This window comes from Apteryx rowi, unplaced genomic scaffold (assembly GCF_003343035.1).
Source record: "Apteryx rowi isolate R43461 unplaced genomic scaffold, aptRow1 scaffold_5, whole genome shotgun sequence".
In the NCBI taxonomy this organism is placed as follows: Eukaryota; Metazoa; Chordata; class Aves; order Apterygiformes; family Apterygidae; genus Apteryx; species Apteryx rowi.
In genome coordinates this window covers 5,815,521-5,831,957 of record NW_020450760.1, presented here as the reverse complement: position 1 = coordinate 5,831,957, position 16,437 = coordinate 5,815,521, and the positions used below count along the sequence as shown (strand labels likewise).

Genomic DNA, 16,437 nt, shown 5'->3' with positions numbered 1-16,437 from the left:
AAATGTGGAGAAGATAAATTTTATTGTTAAAGTATTTCAAAGAGAGGCTTTTAACCATCAAATTAGTCTCAAGAATCTTTTTAAAATCATAATTACCTGTGAAATGCCTGGTCAAACTTTTTTTTTAACTTAATGATAGGAAACTCTCATACCTTTCTGAATCTGTCTGGTCCTTCCAAAGATCTAGGAGTCTGTTAAAAAAACATATATAAAAAAAATGCATGAACTTCAGATCCTAATGGAGCCTATAAATGAATATTCACCTCACAATGGATGGTTCTTTCACATTCATGGTCATCTGGATAGAGTGAACCAGCAGGTGATTTTTATTTAATGAGCTTTTTAGCACGCATTAGGAAGCCAACTAAAATGGTTTCAGGTTCCTGACTATTTGAAACAGATGCAGAGTTCTAGTAGCAATAGCTTTGATTTTACTGACCCCTATTGATAATACTTATGCTTACACAAGGTGTTTGGTTAACAAAACATACCTCATTATAATCAATTACACAGTTCTTATAAATATGCTCTTTATTGATAGCGGTCGTGCTCATCTTCCATGCAATTTAAAGGATTTGTGTTCTAGGCAAACTTTGGATTTGAATCCAAGGTTTCTTAAAGTGGAAAAATCTTGATGCCTCAAATTTTAGGTTCTCAAGATCAGATATCATACAAAGTATATAGAAAGTATACACTTTATACAGTTCTATATACTTACAAAGTATGCAGAGACTGGCAAATGTACAACTGGGAAGTCTAATCCCCTGATTACGGTATTTTGAACTTGAACAGAGAAAATAAATTGTTATGCTAGAAAATCTTAGTTAATTATGTATACTTATGTTAAAAACCTGGAAATATCTTCCGCATGACTTGGAATATCTTATATATTGCAATAAACTCTGCCATCCTCAGTATGTCTTCTACGTATACTAGCTTGATAAGTTCTTTAATCTTTTGGTTCTCACATTAAAATACATTGCAGTTGTCCTTTAAAAATACCTCCTCTTTATTCGTTTCCAAATTCTTAGCCCATGAAGAAAGTTTCACAAAGGAAGTACATAGCAATAGGTCCTGCTCTGGTAACTTTGAGTCACTTCAGTCAGTCAGTGACTATCCTAATCACTATCTCTCACAGCAGGAGACAAATAATGAATGGTGAATATATTCTTACTGCAGGAACTGTTCAGAAGAATTCAGTGGAAGACGTTCTGTCGAGAAAGGGCCAAAAGCTAGAAATCTCAGAATAAGATTCCTTTATGTGCCCAAAATGAGTTGTAAAACAGGATTATTCATACATACAACCACACAGTCTCCAACTGTGTTCATCTTTGACACTGACCAATTGTTGTTTTGTTTTGAACTTTCCACTTTGAAAAATATTCTGAGCATTGCTTACATAAGGAAAAAGATGGTGCAGGACTTTTATTTTAACACAAGAATGCTTGTGCTTATGTTTATTGTACTGCCTTTAGTGGTAGTTATCAAGGGTTTTTTTAATTAAGCACACACATATGTGCTCTTGAAGTGGGACTAGCAACGTGTAGCAACCTAAAAGAGCAATGGCAGAGATCTACAGTGACTGCGAGTCAAGTGCTGTCACCTACCGGCGAACTCAAGGATTCTTTCAGTTTAGATTTGTAGAGCATCCATCGGTAACGCAAGTCCTCCAGATCTTCAGAGTTTCCGATGACATGATGAAGAAGGTCTTCAAAGAGACGCTGACCATTAGGAACACGAGACTGGAGCTCCTGCAAGAAAAGACAAGGTCACCAGCAACTTGGAATTTGAACAAGACCCCACTTTCATAATCTACCACTTAAAAGAACAGTGGCACTAAATCAAACTAATAAGTACTCTGGACTAGCATGTTTATCTTTGTGATTACTTTTTTGGACTGATATGGTACAGAATGGTCCACTAATCTGCAGAACCCATTTGTTCTATTCACTCTTACAGCTTCCATTGCTGTTGCATCTGACTGCATTCAACAGAAAGCAAAATACTGAGACCAAATACCAGACACTGGTTTTAATCAGCTTCTTCTAAGGAACACCTTTGCCATACCAGCTACAGGCCAGGCTGCTTCCTTCCCTTCTACCACTCTGGCTCTGACAGACCTTCCTTAGTAGAAGAAGTAAAATACTTGTGCTAAATTACTGAGCTTTCTAGTCCCTCTTCTCTCTGTGAGTCTTCTAAAGCAGGCAGTATAAGATGCTTCTTTAATTCTGAGAGAATTTTCACTGACTGCAACTTTCACCTCCACCTTCATCCTCTGAAAACTAACCTCCAGCTTATTGTGTCGAGCTATAATTTCTTCCACAGACGACGACTCCAGAGCAAGAATTTTGGTCAGTTTGGTGTTTTCTCCTCGTAACCACTCTTCAAAGTCATGTAGGAGCTTAAGGTGGCTGTTCTTATTTTGCCATTCTCCTATCCTCTCCTAGGTTACAGAAAAACAGGAATAAAAAAAAGTCCTTTTATGTCACACACATCTTCTGAATGCCCGATTGCAAGATCTTCACCTCCAAGCTTGTAACCCATAATATCAGATGAAGCCAATAAATTTGTTTTTGTAAAGCTGACAAGAAAGCAGAGTCCCTCTTTCACCTGCTTATGACTGGAATCTACATCTACAGGATGGAAGGCCGATCCAGACTTTTGCCTGCTGTCCACAAAAGCTATTTTCTTCTTCTTATCAGCCACTGGTCTATTTAACTGCCACCGTTTGAGAAGGCTTGAAAACACAAAACCAGAGATATTAGTGTAGTCACACAGTTAATGATGAGACATCCACATTTTGACTAGGGCTGTGGGGGACACCTCTAGAGAAATAACGTTGTTACTATTGCAGTTATTTCCAACTTCTTATTAACAAAATAAGACCAAGCCAGGAGTGTCCCAGAGCAGCACCAGTTCTCCAGTTCTAACATTTTCATTTTCATTGGACTGTTTGGTTTTGTTTTAGTGGGGTGGGGGGGGAGGGGGGAAGAGGGAGACAAAAAAACCCTACCTTGACAAGATACCTTCTGGTCTAAAAACAGCAAGCAGTACAATCAGGCTTGCCTCAATTTAATCAGTCCATTTTCATGCCTATTCTGTAACTATTTATGTATGAATACACACACGTTCACACATGTAGTATGGTATTAAATTTTAATACAGACTAGCAAATCTGAACAGCAGTTAGATACTGCACAGTGGGTCCAAAATAAATGAAGTCTACATCTGCCAGCTAAGGGAGAATTTTGGCTCTACTTAGACTTCTGCAGGTTAGCAAAAGGCACAAGCCCTAGTACAGAAGCAGCCTCCTTGGAGATATCCCCAGATGAGACAGAGAGGAGAACTGGCAGGTGAGGCACAACAGCAGAAGTCAGTGGGTCTCTGTCCTATTCTCTCTGCAATGTGGACCAGCTCTATGAGGGCAAGCCAGGCCCTAAGGACATACCACCTACTCCAAGTGTGATGAAGAGGTAGCTTCAGAGACTGCTCTGGTCCCTGGATTCCTCAAAGTGGTGTTGTTTCAAAATCATGGTTTCCAATTTACAAGTAGTTAAAAAAAATCTCAATTTCCTTCCCTACTGTTGTAACATAGTTGTTCACTTTCACAGCACAGAGCATAAAGTATCAAGTATGTCTGGTCATACAGTAGGAAAGAGCATCCCCTTGAAGTAATAGAAGGAAGATGTACATGACCACTTACTTGGTTGCCATGTCTYTGAGCGATCTCCAGGACTCCTTCAGTTGATTTAGCTCTGCCTGGACATGGGCAGTCTCCTCTGGGGAAGATTTTTCCATGACTAGCTGGCCATGAGCTTCCACAAGGTGCAGCTGGATCTCCTTATCTGGAAACTCAGCTAGCAATCTCTGAAACGTACAGCCCTTACAGTTACTTCTAGGTATCCTGGGTAAAGCAGTCTATGTCAGACTGAAGGCCATGTTCAGTCCAGGACTATGCTGGTTCTGTTGACACTAGCTAGAAAATACCTATCGGGGAAAAAAAATATGCTGTGGATTCTTGCAAAGAGCCGACACAGGTCAAAGAGCTGATGGCAAAATTTAAAGGGGGAATCTGCCAGTGCATCCCTGCTGTAGCCTCCCTATGAGATATCTTGGTTTCCTCTATGAAAACAAAAGCTGCCAGCCAAAGTTACCCATCAGAGTGATTCAAGCATGCAAAATACTGCTACACAGGGAAAAGTCAGCAGCTGTGGGAGAGCTTAGTTCAATACAGTATAAGGTTAACTAACAAGGTAATGTTCAATGTATTGATTCATACATACAGTCAAAGGTAGGTATTGTCCAGAGAGACCACCCTGGCAGGAAGAACTCCTTTTAAGACCACTTCTCCTTTAATAATACTTTAGCCATTTCAACAGAATCTCACTGTTCTTTTCTTTTACCTAGCTCCATACCCCATGGCACAAGGCAAAGCAGCAGGGAGGCAGCTGCAACCAACAGTTGTCTGAGGAGGAACAAACCCGTATCACTCTCCATAGCCAGGAGCTCCTTGCTATAAAACCCCTTCCCCTAATGTCTGAATGCTGCAAAGTGAATAATTAACGTCTTACACTAAGATGCTTTCCTCACCTCAAGGTCTGCCACCCTGCTCTCAATGCTCCACTCCCCATCAGCACACTGGTAAGAGTCCAGTTTCTCGGTGGTTACTGTGATCCACTGCTGGAGGTTGGAGAGTTTGTCATTAAATGCCCAGTGCTTCTGAATGTGCTCCTCACTCTGCTGTATCATCATCTACAAATGATAAAAATATGTCAGCAACATATGGTGGTTTCATTAGTGGATCCAGCACTGTGACTAATGGCACAGAATCTCATGAACAGAAGGGAAAAAAAAAACATTAATGAGACACAAAAATTTTAGCATCAATGACAAGGAAGACTTATCTACAGGCTCCTGCAGGCCTGAATTCAACCACATGGGGGGGCATTAAGCACTAGAATAACTCCCTTTCTTTTTAGTGGAAAAAACATAAAGAATGAGATTTTTTTAATACCTCAACCAATGTTACCTACATTTTACACTCTTTCAACCAGAGATAACTGTATAGACAAGAAGATTTCTTCTATGCTTTTTTCTTTTTGGCAGAAGTCCAGCGCAGCAATAAATGGAATTACTGAAACTCAAACTAGAATTCCACAATGCATATTAGGGTAACACTTTATTATAGGTAATTTTATGCTGACCTACATAACTAGAGGTCATTTGAGAGGCTCTTCTAAGATCGTTTTGGAAGGAAGTTTTATAGCTATGTTTACAAGCTACAGAAAGCCTCAGGTCAAAATGAGTACTTATGCAATAGCAACACTTTTTTCTCATTAACTTTTAGGTTACATAAAGCTATACAAGTTGGTATAGCTTTATATATACATACATATACATACATATATATATACACACACATACACCAATGAACATTGGTTCAGTGCTATAGCGTTATCCAGGAATCTGTGAACAAGTCCAAGGACCTCCATGTTAATACAACTATAAGCTCTTCTGATCAAAAACCTCAGGCCCTCTCCAGAAATAATTTATATAGATACAGAATCTGTGTGGATGGTATCTTGTCCCAGTGGGAAATCACATTACAGATAACTCTTCCAGGATTCTCCAGTTATGGAGAATGTCTTCTACATCTGAAATGAAAATATCAGCCATTCAAAGCATACACTCTCATAAGGTAAAAGATTTTTTTTTTTTTTTTTTTTTAACAGTGGCAACTGCTAACTCCACAGGCAGCTAAAAACCCTTCCTTATGTTACCTCCAATGATCTCTTCAGGGCCTGAGAGTCAGATGAAAGCTGGTTCATTTCATGCCTGTGTGTGGTATTTGACCGAATGAGCTTCTCTACCTCTTCCATTTGAATTGCAAGCTCGGCCAAATCATCTTGGAGCATCTGCAGAGGAAAAGACAGATTGCACATGGGTAATATGTTAGATGTAACATGACCCTCCAGATGGATACACAACCACATGCTAAATAAAGTTAGTTTTATTTGACAGCGTGAAGGTAAGCAAATTAATTGTTTTGATGTCTAGAAGTGAATGTTTCCGAAACATTCCGAGACATTCTTACATGTTACCAGTTGATAACAAAGACGACAAGCTACTAGGAAGCTGCCAGAGGACAGATGGTACTACACCTAAGTACTGCAAAAAGTTATGGTGACAACATCCCTGTGGTCACCATGGTGAGGTGACACAATATAGCTGAATCTCCACAGTACATCATGGCCAAAAGGAAGAATCACATTCCTCTTGTCTTCCTCACCTGCTCTTCTCTCCTCTCTCCCCTCTCCCAATAGCAAGTCCCACTGCATGCCTTAAGCAAGCTCTATTCCATGTTGGACTCTTTGCTGAGCTAATTCAAAACACTAACTAGGTAGAAAACTATCATCTTTTTGTTGATTAATTTTTTCCTATTTTGGCCAGTTGAATCAGCTCTTGGAGTAAATCTAGTGAGTGTCAAAGCTTTAGACAAGGTACACAGCAGGAACAGGGGATGTGGAAGGAGGTGGGACAGTGGGAGCTCCTGATTTTGGAGGAATTGAGTTGTTTGATTGGTTCAGTTTATCTTGTGCAGTTTCATCCCCAGCAGGTACTATGAGAATACGTTTTCTTTGGCAATAAAAGTAGCTCAAGATGTTGCGGCACCAATAGCTTTCAGTTGCTTGTTCTTTCCCTTGTACACCAATTTGCCAGTCCTTCAGCTGCATTGCTTCAATTTCTTCTAGTCCACGTTATAAACTGGACCAAATGAAATTATCTGACACACAATCAATTGAGGGGACAAGGTGTTGAATTTCTAATGCTAATAAAACACTAATTTTGTCTCAGATGAAATGATCTTGATTATGTGTACAAACATGAGCACAATTAACTGAGGATACGATGGACAGACATTCACTGTAATGTACCTGGAGTCTCTGGAGTTGTGTCTTTTTACCTAACAGGTCAGGCTGTGGTTCATTCTCTAGATCTACTTTGGCCTTGATTGCAGATAATTTCTTCTGCAAAGGTGCAAAACCAGCATCAAAGTCCTTATGTTGCAATATCAAATTCTGGAGAAAGAGGAAAAAAAATCCACCATTCAACATTATGCCCTTGGCATTATTTTTTGTTAATGTCCTTCTCATACTCAGAACAAAACTAAGCCCCACTGTTCAACAAGCCATACCTTCCTATGAATATTTGATCAATTTAGAAAAAGGTATTGGGCACAGCTGGTTAGTACTAAATTTATTGCTGTAAAACTGGCTTAATAAAAGATTAATTATTGTCTTTGACACAGAAAAAAACTGCAGATGGGTTGCAGCTTACCTGCAGTTTTCGCTTTCTTTGCAGCAGACTTTTATGTAGAATTTCTCTCTCCTTTGAAGCTTCAGCTACTTCCACCAGAAAAGACTTTGCTTTTTCCTCACCAAGGATATTGTTTAGCAAATCCTTCTTCAGCTGTAATGTCATCAGCTTCTCTTTGAACTGGGAGCTTTCAGCTAGAGCAGCCTGAAGGAGAAAAATTCTTCCAGTGAAATCATAACTAAAATAAAATAATCACATAACCATGTTATTCTCACATAAGTCACACAACCAAAGCAGTATGACAAAGCCAGGTAAAAACATCCTGCTGGGCCACCAAAGGGTAACAGGAGGTACCTGGATGGTGCCAGTTAAAGGAGAAGTCTTCCCAGTAATGTCAGAAACACCAGGCCTGCATTCATTTTGTGAACAGAAATAGAGGAAAACTGTACTATGGAGAGAGTTGTCTGTGCAGGGGAGAGGCCAGAAGAAAGGACAGCAGAATGTTTGGATGGAAAGGACAGCTTGAATGCTCATCCCAAGGATAAACTCTCTCCCTGTTCAGGGACATGTTTATTCCAGAGATCAGAGGGATGACAAAGTAACAAACACCTTTCAGGGCACACGCCGAAACCATACATTTTAATCTCTAACTGTATTACTGCATGCTCATTAACAGAGTTCACAGACTTACTGCCCAGGGAGATTTGGGGTTAATGCCTAAGCAATATTATAATCATTGCTAGTGACATCTGGCATTTTAATTCAGTTTAAGTTGACAACTCCAGCTCACCAAATGGAGGGCAGAAAATAGGATATTCTATTACAGCTAGAGGTAAGGACTGACCTCTGTACTGTGGGGTTTCCTATTATATTGCAAATGCCTTTCCAGCTGTTGCTGTCTGACAGCTGTATGCAGGCAGTCGCTGGCACAGCTTTGGCAAATACAAACCAAATATCAGCTTCTTAACTTAGTAATAGGTTTTCTACCTCAATCTGAGCCAGTGCTGGTTCTGGAGTGTCCAGGAGCATCTTGACTGAAGGCTTCCACTGTTCAAAATCTTGCAGGGGATTTTGAAAAAGCCTCCTCAGTTGACTTTCTGTATCAGCACTCATTTTAGATGTCTTCCCTCTAACACTGCAAGGATAAAGTGCAACAGAGAGAAGAATTACAAAGAAATCTGAGTCCAAACATCCTATTCATCAAGGAATGAATTAACACAATCCTTTTGTGTAAACCGTATCCTACACAAAAGGCCTCAGTCTTTTTTATTCTCTGAGTCTGGTGTTGCATGCTGACAGCTGTTCTGTCAGTCAGAGATGTCTGACAAAACTTTATTTGGACGCTGTGAGACACATTTGTCTCTTGTGCAACTACATATCAGGGATTACTCTGCACCCTAGCACTCAGCAATCTTGTCTTGTACGTGAGCATTGCTATCACCAGCATGATTTACCAAATAATATTATGGGAGCAGTCTCACTGACTGTTGGGAGAAACAAGCCAAGAGCATGTAGAATTTAACTGCAGTTGTCTGAATCATTTTACATATTACAGAGTATTTGCACCTTTAAAAATTAAATTAAAAATAAATTGTGATCATCCCAAGTTACCTATAAAAAGGGAGGAAAATACATAACCTTTTTTGTCTCTGATCTAATTTTTTTAAACTTTGCAGAGTCGCATATATATTTTTTATTTCTCTATATAAGTTTTTTTATATGTATATATACACACACATATATAAATCTATACATATCTATCTATATATAAATCAGAGGCTAAAAGAAAACAGCACACATTCACTAAATATCCAGGTTTTTCTTACACCGACTTAACCAAAATACAGCCGAGTAACCAGGCCTAGCAGTGACACACCCTGTGCAGCTGCCTCCTGTTTTTCTAAGCTTTCCTGACCTCCCAGTCTGCTGAATCCTATTTGAAATTGCAGCATGCAGCCCAAATTGTATGTTCATACGGGAACAGTATCCTGCAGACTCACAGGACAGGCAGGCAAGAGCAATGCCACAGGCTTCCAGGGCAATCATGATTAATTCTGCCTTTTTATAAAAGCAGAAACAATAATCTTACCTGTGTCACTAGGATGTTACTGAGCTAAACAAAGACAAGTTTGCGGAGGCCAAAAGCTCTGCAAATGGAAAGTTCTGATATTAAAGGTCCTTTGCCATTCACTCTGCTGCTTCTGCCAGACTCAGCGTAAAGCTGCCACACTTTGCAAAGAAGCTTCGGAGAGAAGCTGGCAAAAGAGCAGTTGCCATTTTCTACTGAGAGACAAGTTCTTTTGCCTTCTCTGCTTCTCTTTCAATATCATTTACTTGTTAGTTTTTAAAGCAAAATCCTTTTTCATAATGACCTATAACCCCTCCAGATGGGCAGCACGGTGTGCACTGGACAGAGAAAAATAAATCTGAATACAGTAAAAAAACTGACCTTTCCTTTTCCTCAAAAAAATGATCCTTTCTTCTAGTTTGCAAATTTTGCTGCAGCTTCTTTACTTCCTGATTCCAGGCAGCCTGGAAACGGAAACACTGAAGTCTGGGGAGAGGCTAAACTTTCAGCATTTCCAATCCAAGGCAAGTTGAAAACAGGAGTTATGCATATATGCCGTCAGGAGAAGGGGGAATGAACTCTGCCAAATAATTGCTAAGGCAGATGAGTCATCACAACAAACTCAAAAAGGAAGGGCCACAATTCTTCTGAACCGTTTACCGCTACAGCTCCTGACCTGATTTTCTAGTTGCTGTCATGAAAGGCAAGCAAAATTTATAAATTATTATACAACGCTAAGAAGTCTAAATTTCCTGCCAAAATATAATTTTCTTCAAACCATACACAACATGATCATTGATCATTTGATCATTACTTGAAAATGGCCAGCAGCCTGCAGCCCCAAACAAATGGCTAAAACTGCGATGTAACTGGTAAACACCCTTCTTTTCTAACCATGTCACCTACAGTCAGACAGCGTTTCATACTTTTTTCATAGTCCCTTGTCAATCCCTTCAGTGTCAGAGAAGATCAGACTTCCCAATACCTTTGATACTCCTGTATTGCAGAGACAACACTCTCAGCGTGTGGCTGCACATCTTGTGAAAAACGTAGCAGTTCCTTAAGCTGAGCTTTCAGCCTCTCAACCTTGGACTCTTCTGCAGCCAGAAACGCTCTTGTTGCCTAAAACATAGAAATAATGAACAGATCACACCTTATATAGTGCCTTGAATGTGAAATGGAGTGATAAGACCGTCTCTCAAGGTAGACACATTGCTAGCCACAAGTCCTCTTTCTGCTGCCTTTTTTCATGGTTGTAATGAATATGGACTTTGTTAGACAGACTACATTCTCAGGAACAGTTTTGCTCCTGCAGCCTCTCTCTACTCCCCTCATACTACCCAGTCTCTGCATCTGATCTGCAGGATCCACTGTTTGAACAGAGTGAATCACAAACAAGCCTGATTTCAGTTTATTGAATCTAATGTGAGATGCATGCTTGGCACAGTCTTAACTGCTTCTGTTTGCATGCACAGATCTTTCTCAAACACTCATACATACAAGAGATTAATTCTATGGTCATGTGGGGAAATAGGAGAAAAAAAAAGTACAAATGTAGCTGGACTGAACTAGTTTGCATTTTGTGGATCCTATTTACACATACTTTTCCCAGCTAGACCTGCCGAGTGCTAGCCATACGAATGGCAATGAAAGGTATTTTGAAAATTGATAATAAATGCAAAACCAACTCTCTAGAGGAAATGACTGTTAAAAATTCTTACCTACTTAATGTGTGGAGAACTTTTTCATTCTTATTTCTTCAACAGTTTTATTTTGGTTTAAATACTGGATTGTTACAAACTTCAGATTTCTTCTTAGGCATGAATATGTATCTCGTGATAGGGGAATACAGGTACCCACCATGCCCAGATGAAGGATATAATAGAGAAATGGTCCCACCAAATACCCCAAACTATATATATATGTATACACTCACATATATAGAGTGAGACATTATTTTTTCTACTTCTTTATAAGTAGAACAAATTGTTTGCTCTGTATTGTGCTTTTTTTGCATATGGTCCCTTTGAAGTCAAGACACAAACTTCATTACTTCCTTCACACCACCCCTTGTGCAGAGTAAGATAAAGATTAGAATAGTTAATTCCACTGTTGCTATTCACAGTTTTCTTTAATCTCTTTCATACACCCTCCTACTCTTTCCTTATCACCGTTCAACAACGGGACAGGCATCTGTTGGATGTGACTAGGTGTGTTCAATCTACAAAGAATAGGACTGCACTCAATACCTGCTGCTTTTAGGCTTACAAAGGGCAACAACTTACATTGCATTTTCTCCACAGAGCTACAAACTCTTCCTCAGTCTTCTGCCCCACCCCAGGGTCCAAGTCATTTTCTAGTCTCTGTAGATCTCTTCTGAATTCCTGGACGTCTGCTTCTAATTGTCTGGCTTGGGACTCATAGGCATCTTCTGATTGTAGGATCTTGAGCGATCTATCCTGCTCCTCATTACACAGCAGTTTCAACTTCTCCAAGGCTTTTCGCAGCTCTTCAAGTTCATCCTTCATTCTCTCAGCTCCCAGTGGGGAGGTATTCTGAATCACATCTGCACACTGATTTTCAAGATGCTTCCATTTCTTTCCACCACTCCTAACATTTTTGGCAATTTCCTGCAGAAAGAGGAAGTTAAATAAAAATAAGCTGGGGGAAGGGCAAATTAGGGGAAAAAGGTGAAAATGGTAGGAAAATGAAACCATCTCTCCTGGCTGTATATTTTTATTTCTTCACTTCTTATGTCAAAGTATGCCTCTTCTCAAGGCCAATCTATTGCTTTGCATTTGATAGCCTTCTGAGCAATGTTAACTGCCACAATACTGGCAAAAAGAAACTACTGAAAACATTGGCTCTCTGGAAATATTGGCTTGGTTTTCAGAAATACCTGCCACCTGAGGTCCACGATGAACAACGGGAGCTGCAGGCAGTAAGAAGAACTGATAATCAGACCTCTGAGAGATTTAAAGCTGAACAGTTTAAGCCATGGAATCAAAATGTTAGATATTGTTTTCAAAACAGGTGCTTTCATTGCCAGCTCTAAACTTTCAAAGTCTGTCAGCCTTCAGGCTCTATTTGGATCATTTAAAAAAGTTTAAAAGCATTTTAAAAAGTTTAAAGGCACAATTCTCAAAGACTCATGTAACTGTAGAAGATCAGGCTTTAAAAAAAAATCCTGACCAGCCTGTGACTCATGATCCAGTTGGGAGAATCATATGTACTAATGATCTTTCATACCTGGTATAACTCTCCCTTGCTAGCCCACGTTACAACTATCACCTGAATTTGCTTACATAATTCTTTTCTAAGAACATTCTTGTATGGCTTGGGAAATATATACAGACATGGAGAATGCACAGTCCTAGCCTCTTGGCAGAAGTATATCATATAAGGACCTGCAGCGCCTTTAACTTGTCCTCTGCTGAAGACTTGGTTGCTTCTCTAATGCAGCCGTTTAATCTTTCTGTCACACCATTCAGCCACAATTGAAACTGGTTGATGTTAGCACTGTACCGCTCGTGTTCTTTGGTTATCTTTTCCAGCAGTTTCACTCTGCTCTGTAACGAGAGACATCAGAAACAGTGAGGACAGTGCTTATCTGGCTCTTTTTCCTTTATGCTGTAACCCAGAAAATTCAAACAAGAGTCTCTTTCTGTGAGTCCCCACAGCACTTGGCTCTGCAGGAATTCACAGTTCGTCTCAAGTAAGAGGATACAAAAGTACATAAAGGCTTGTCCCAAGTCTTGGTCATGCTGCACTCTCTCATCAGTTAGTCTCTGAGCAGGCAAACTGCAAGATCCTCTCAGGTGAATTTCTAGCTTTCCCTTTCCAAAAATTCATATTCTCTCATTGGAAAAAGAAGAGACAGAAGTCTGTTTCTGGTTTTGGCTTCAGGGGGGCAAAAGCAGCTATGTTCCCTAGTAAAAAAAATAAAGATGAGCAATACAATAGATTTTCTTTGCCTACCTGTCAAAATGAGAAAGAGATAGACTGGGGTAGGTGCATGCCAGTTATTTCAAAGTATTCACTATTTAAACAGGCTGTGAAGAAAGTGACTGTAGCTTCAACTCAAAGTATCCCTCGAAATCATCCAACCCAGGAGCTTTTGTACTTTTTTGATTTGCAGATCACAAATGATCCTCTGGTGGTAGTACAGCCCCTGGAAGCAAATTTAAGCCTATGGGCAACAGACTTGATTTTCTGAGTTACTCTTTGTGCATCCTATATGAGGAATCACTGGACTTAGAGAGGCCAGCACACCATGAGTTGCTCACAGCTGATCTAGCCTGACAGCCCTTATAACAAGGCAGGGTACATTTGCCCAGACCAGCCCTGTTTGTCAGCTGAAGATTTGTCCTTTGCTGAAGAAGATTCTACATGAATCATGAAGAATCCTATTCTGTTGTTTCACTAATATAATATCCAACCTAAATATTATTTCCTGCAATTCAGACTGATTTTTTTTCTTGCCCTTCCCCAGTTGGCATGGAGAACAATTAAATTACACCGTAGTTACACTAGAAAAAGAAATTTGTCTCTTGTGCAATACATTTAGTGCTTGCAGCACCCTTCAAAGGCTTTGCTCTCACTGGCACAATGGGCACAACGGGACGAGTTTCATTTTGCGTAATATTGGATACATCCTGTGCCTCTGAGCAGAGCTTAATCCCAGCTGCACTCTACAAAGAGCAGGAGGATAGCTGCAACTGTGGGCGGAGGTTTGGGAGTCCCCTCCACACCTTCCTTGTCTCTGTGAGCCTCTGGGCAGAGCCCCCCACCCCCTTGTGCTAATGGGGGATGGACCATTGGGGGCTTTGCCCTTCACCTTTGGGACAGGTTATGCCCACGGTGCAATGCAAAGCCATCACTCTCCAGGTGCCACCATGTCTCACCATGCAAGCGTTTTCCACAATTACATTCTTATCTCTGCTGATATGTGCAAATCAAGAGTGACTCCCCTAAAGTTAGCTGAGTTGCTCTGGGACCAAAGAGCCGCAGTTAAGGGACAACCGGGCGCAGTACTGCTTCCCACGGTGGACGAAATGCTGCCCCGTTATTAGAGCAGCCCCTTTAAAAGCACCATCTGTGCAAACAGTGGTTTGGATAACAGATCAAAAGGCAGAATTATGGTAGCAAACTTCTGTGATCAAGATGCATCCAGCAACACCTCACTTGTGTGCTAGCCCCCCTTGCCTTGATTCTCAAGTCAGTAGAGGTGCATAACAGTTAAACAACTCTTGCTTTGACCTAAAGTCAAAGCTCTTAGAGGTGTAAATGGGCCAAACATTGAGCTGAAGCAAGTCAGTCAAAGCTTACTGATTCCCAGGAACTAGGCCAATTTATTGAACCAACAGAAATACAAGTGGCAAAATCAGAAGCTCCAAAGGGAGCAAGTCAGATTAACAAAGCAGAGCCATTACACTAATATCCAAAGGGTTAAAGAGGAAGTAGAAACGGCCTCCCCCAGGACAGGCTGTTCAGCCAAAACAAAGGAGTGCATGGTTGGGATACTTCTGCTGGTCAGGGAGGTCAAGGAGATGACGTGAATATGAACAGACTTTGTTAGCTGTCAAGCAAAAGGCTAACCAACTGCTGACTGAACCCCCACCACGAAGTTAGGCAGGGAATTTTTCTAATGATGCAAAAGATGCTGTCACTTGCTGTTAGGTTTGCTGTTTGGGGAACGGGACAGCATTGAATTCCTTCTGCCTCCACGTGCACTTGGAAAACCTGAGGAAACTTGCTCAGCAAGGATGTGGCCCTGGAAGAAATGAGAGCACTGACAGGAACAGAATGGTCCCTGTGGGCTGTAGAGGAAGAGACGTGTCAGGGCAGGATACACCCAGCCCTGGGTACTAACCGAGGGTAACGCAAGGCACAGGAAATCCTCTCCCTAAGTTCCCCCTATAGGCAGTGAAGGGATGCAGCCTCCTCTGGAAGGCAACTTAGAGCACATAAAGCAATTCCTGCTTTAAAGCCATCTGTGGGATCCTCTCTGCTGCTTGTGTTGGGAATGCAGCCTAAAGCCGACCTCTATAAATCAGCCCCTCCCTTCCCTGGCATGGCTCCAGGCGGCTGGGGGCACTGCTGTTGCTGTGAGCCCTGGGCTGAGCCCCGCGAAGGGTGCAGGCGGCTCGAGGGCTGCAGGAGGGAGGTGGGAGGCAGCCACAGCTCGCAAGGACGCAGCTATGAAGCGTGGCAGGGGCACGTTCGGGAAGGTTGGCCTGTTCTGGAGCACTCTCAGGAGCTGTCTCGGCCGTTTCAGGGCAAGTTCAGCTCCCAGCACGCAGGAAGGAGCAGCGCTGCCCCAGCTCTCTGTCCCCCGGGGCTGCGCTCTTCAGAGCTGCAGACCCTGCTAAAAAGCCCTGTGTGCGCTCCATGGACGGGAGGGACACCTCGGTGCTGCACGTGGGAAGGCTGGACCCAGCCTCCTCCTCCATGTGCAGGCAGAGGCAGCGGGTTGTGGAACAGGAATTTTTGCTCTGTGGTATTACAAGGACAGAAGGACCTGAAATGTTGAATGAACCTGCAGGACAGGATATCTCGTCCCTGTAGCCTTTCCTGGTGCTTACAGTCTTAGTAGCTCTGCAGTACATGAGGGATGGCATTATAAATATCTAGGTTTGAGTTAACAGAGACAACGTGCAGTGAAATTGATTTGACCTGCTAGGGCTTCAATTTGAATAAATCTGAATAAATATCAACATACCATAAATTGTAACTTTTCCTACCATCTTCAGTCACCATTTATGCTAAAAATCACAACCTCTACCTCCACATATCGTTATTTTATCAGGCAAGGGAATGTGGGAGGTGGCTGCCATACCTAAAAAAACCCACCCCAGTCAATGTAATTAAAAGAAAATGATGTTCTTTTAAAATTTGTCAATGACAAGGAAACATGATAGCATTAAGGGAGGAAAAAAAACAAATCAAACCCCCAGAAGCTCACATATGCTCATACCAGAGGAGCAAAGTCACAGGCAAACCATTTAAGAAACACTGTCCAAGAGCTTGTCTTCGGATAGAGCTGGACAACT

At 41.3% G+C, this 16,437-nt stretch overlaps 1 protein-coding gene across 13 annotated transcripts in view; it reads right to left on the bottom strand.

Annotated features, from left to right (window-relative positions):
• SYNE3 (spectrin repeat containing nuclear envelope family member 3) overlaps positions 1 to 16,437 on the bottom strand; it is a 73,582-nt gene that overhangs the window by 28,916 nt on the left and 28,229 nt on the right. For all 13 annotated transcript variants that reach the window (XR_003255733.1, XR_003255731.1, XR_003255732.1 and 10 more), the window contains 13 exons: positions 12,793 to 12,954; positions 11,671 to 12,015; positions 10,371 to 10,507; positions 8,305 to 8,452; positions 7,339 to 7,521; positions 6,936 to 7,079; positions 5,781 to 5,915; positions 4,591 to 4,752; positions 3,704 to 3,867; positions 2,611 to 2,737; positions 2,288 to 2,443; positions 1,608 to 1,751; positions 153 to 191 (listed from right to left, as the gene is read on the bottom strand). Coding sequence is in view for 10 of the 13 variants with exons in the window: in XM_026079372.1 (XP_025935157.1) it covers positions 153 to 191; positions 1,608 to 1,751; positions 2,288 to 2,443; positions 2,611 to 2,737; positions 3,704 to 3,867; positions 4,591 to 4,752; positions 5,781 to 5,915; positions 6,936 to 7,079; positions 7,339 to 7,521; positions 8,305 to 8,452; positions 10,371 to 10,507; positions 11,671 to 12,015; positions 12,793 to 12,954 (2,046 nt within the window). In the remaining 3 variants the exon portion in view is untranslated. The remainder of the gene's footprint in view (positions 1 to 152; positions 192 to 1,607; positions 1,752 to 2,287; positions 2,444 to 2,610; positions 2,738 to 3,703; positions 3,868 to 4,590; positions 4,753 to 5,780; positions 5,916 to 6,935; positions 7,080 to 7,338; positions 7,522 to 8,304; positions 8,453 to 10,370; positions 10,508 to 11,670; positions 12,016 to 12,792; positions 12,955 to 16,437) is intronic.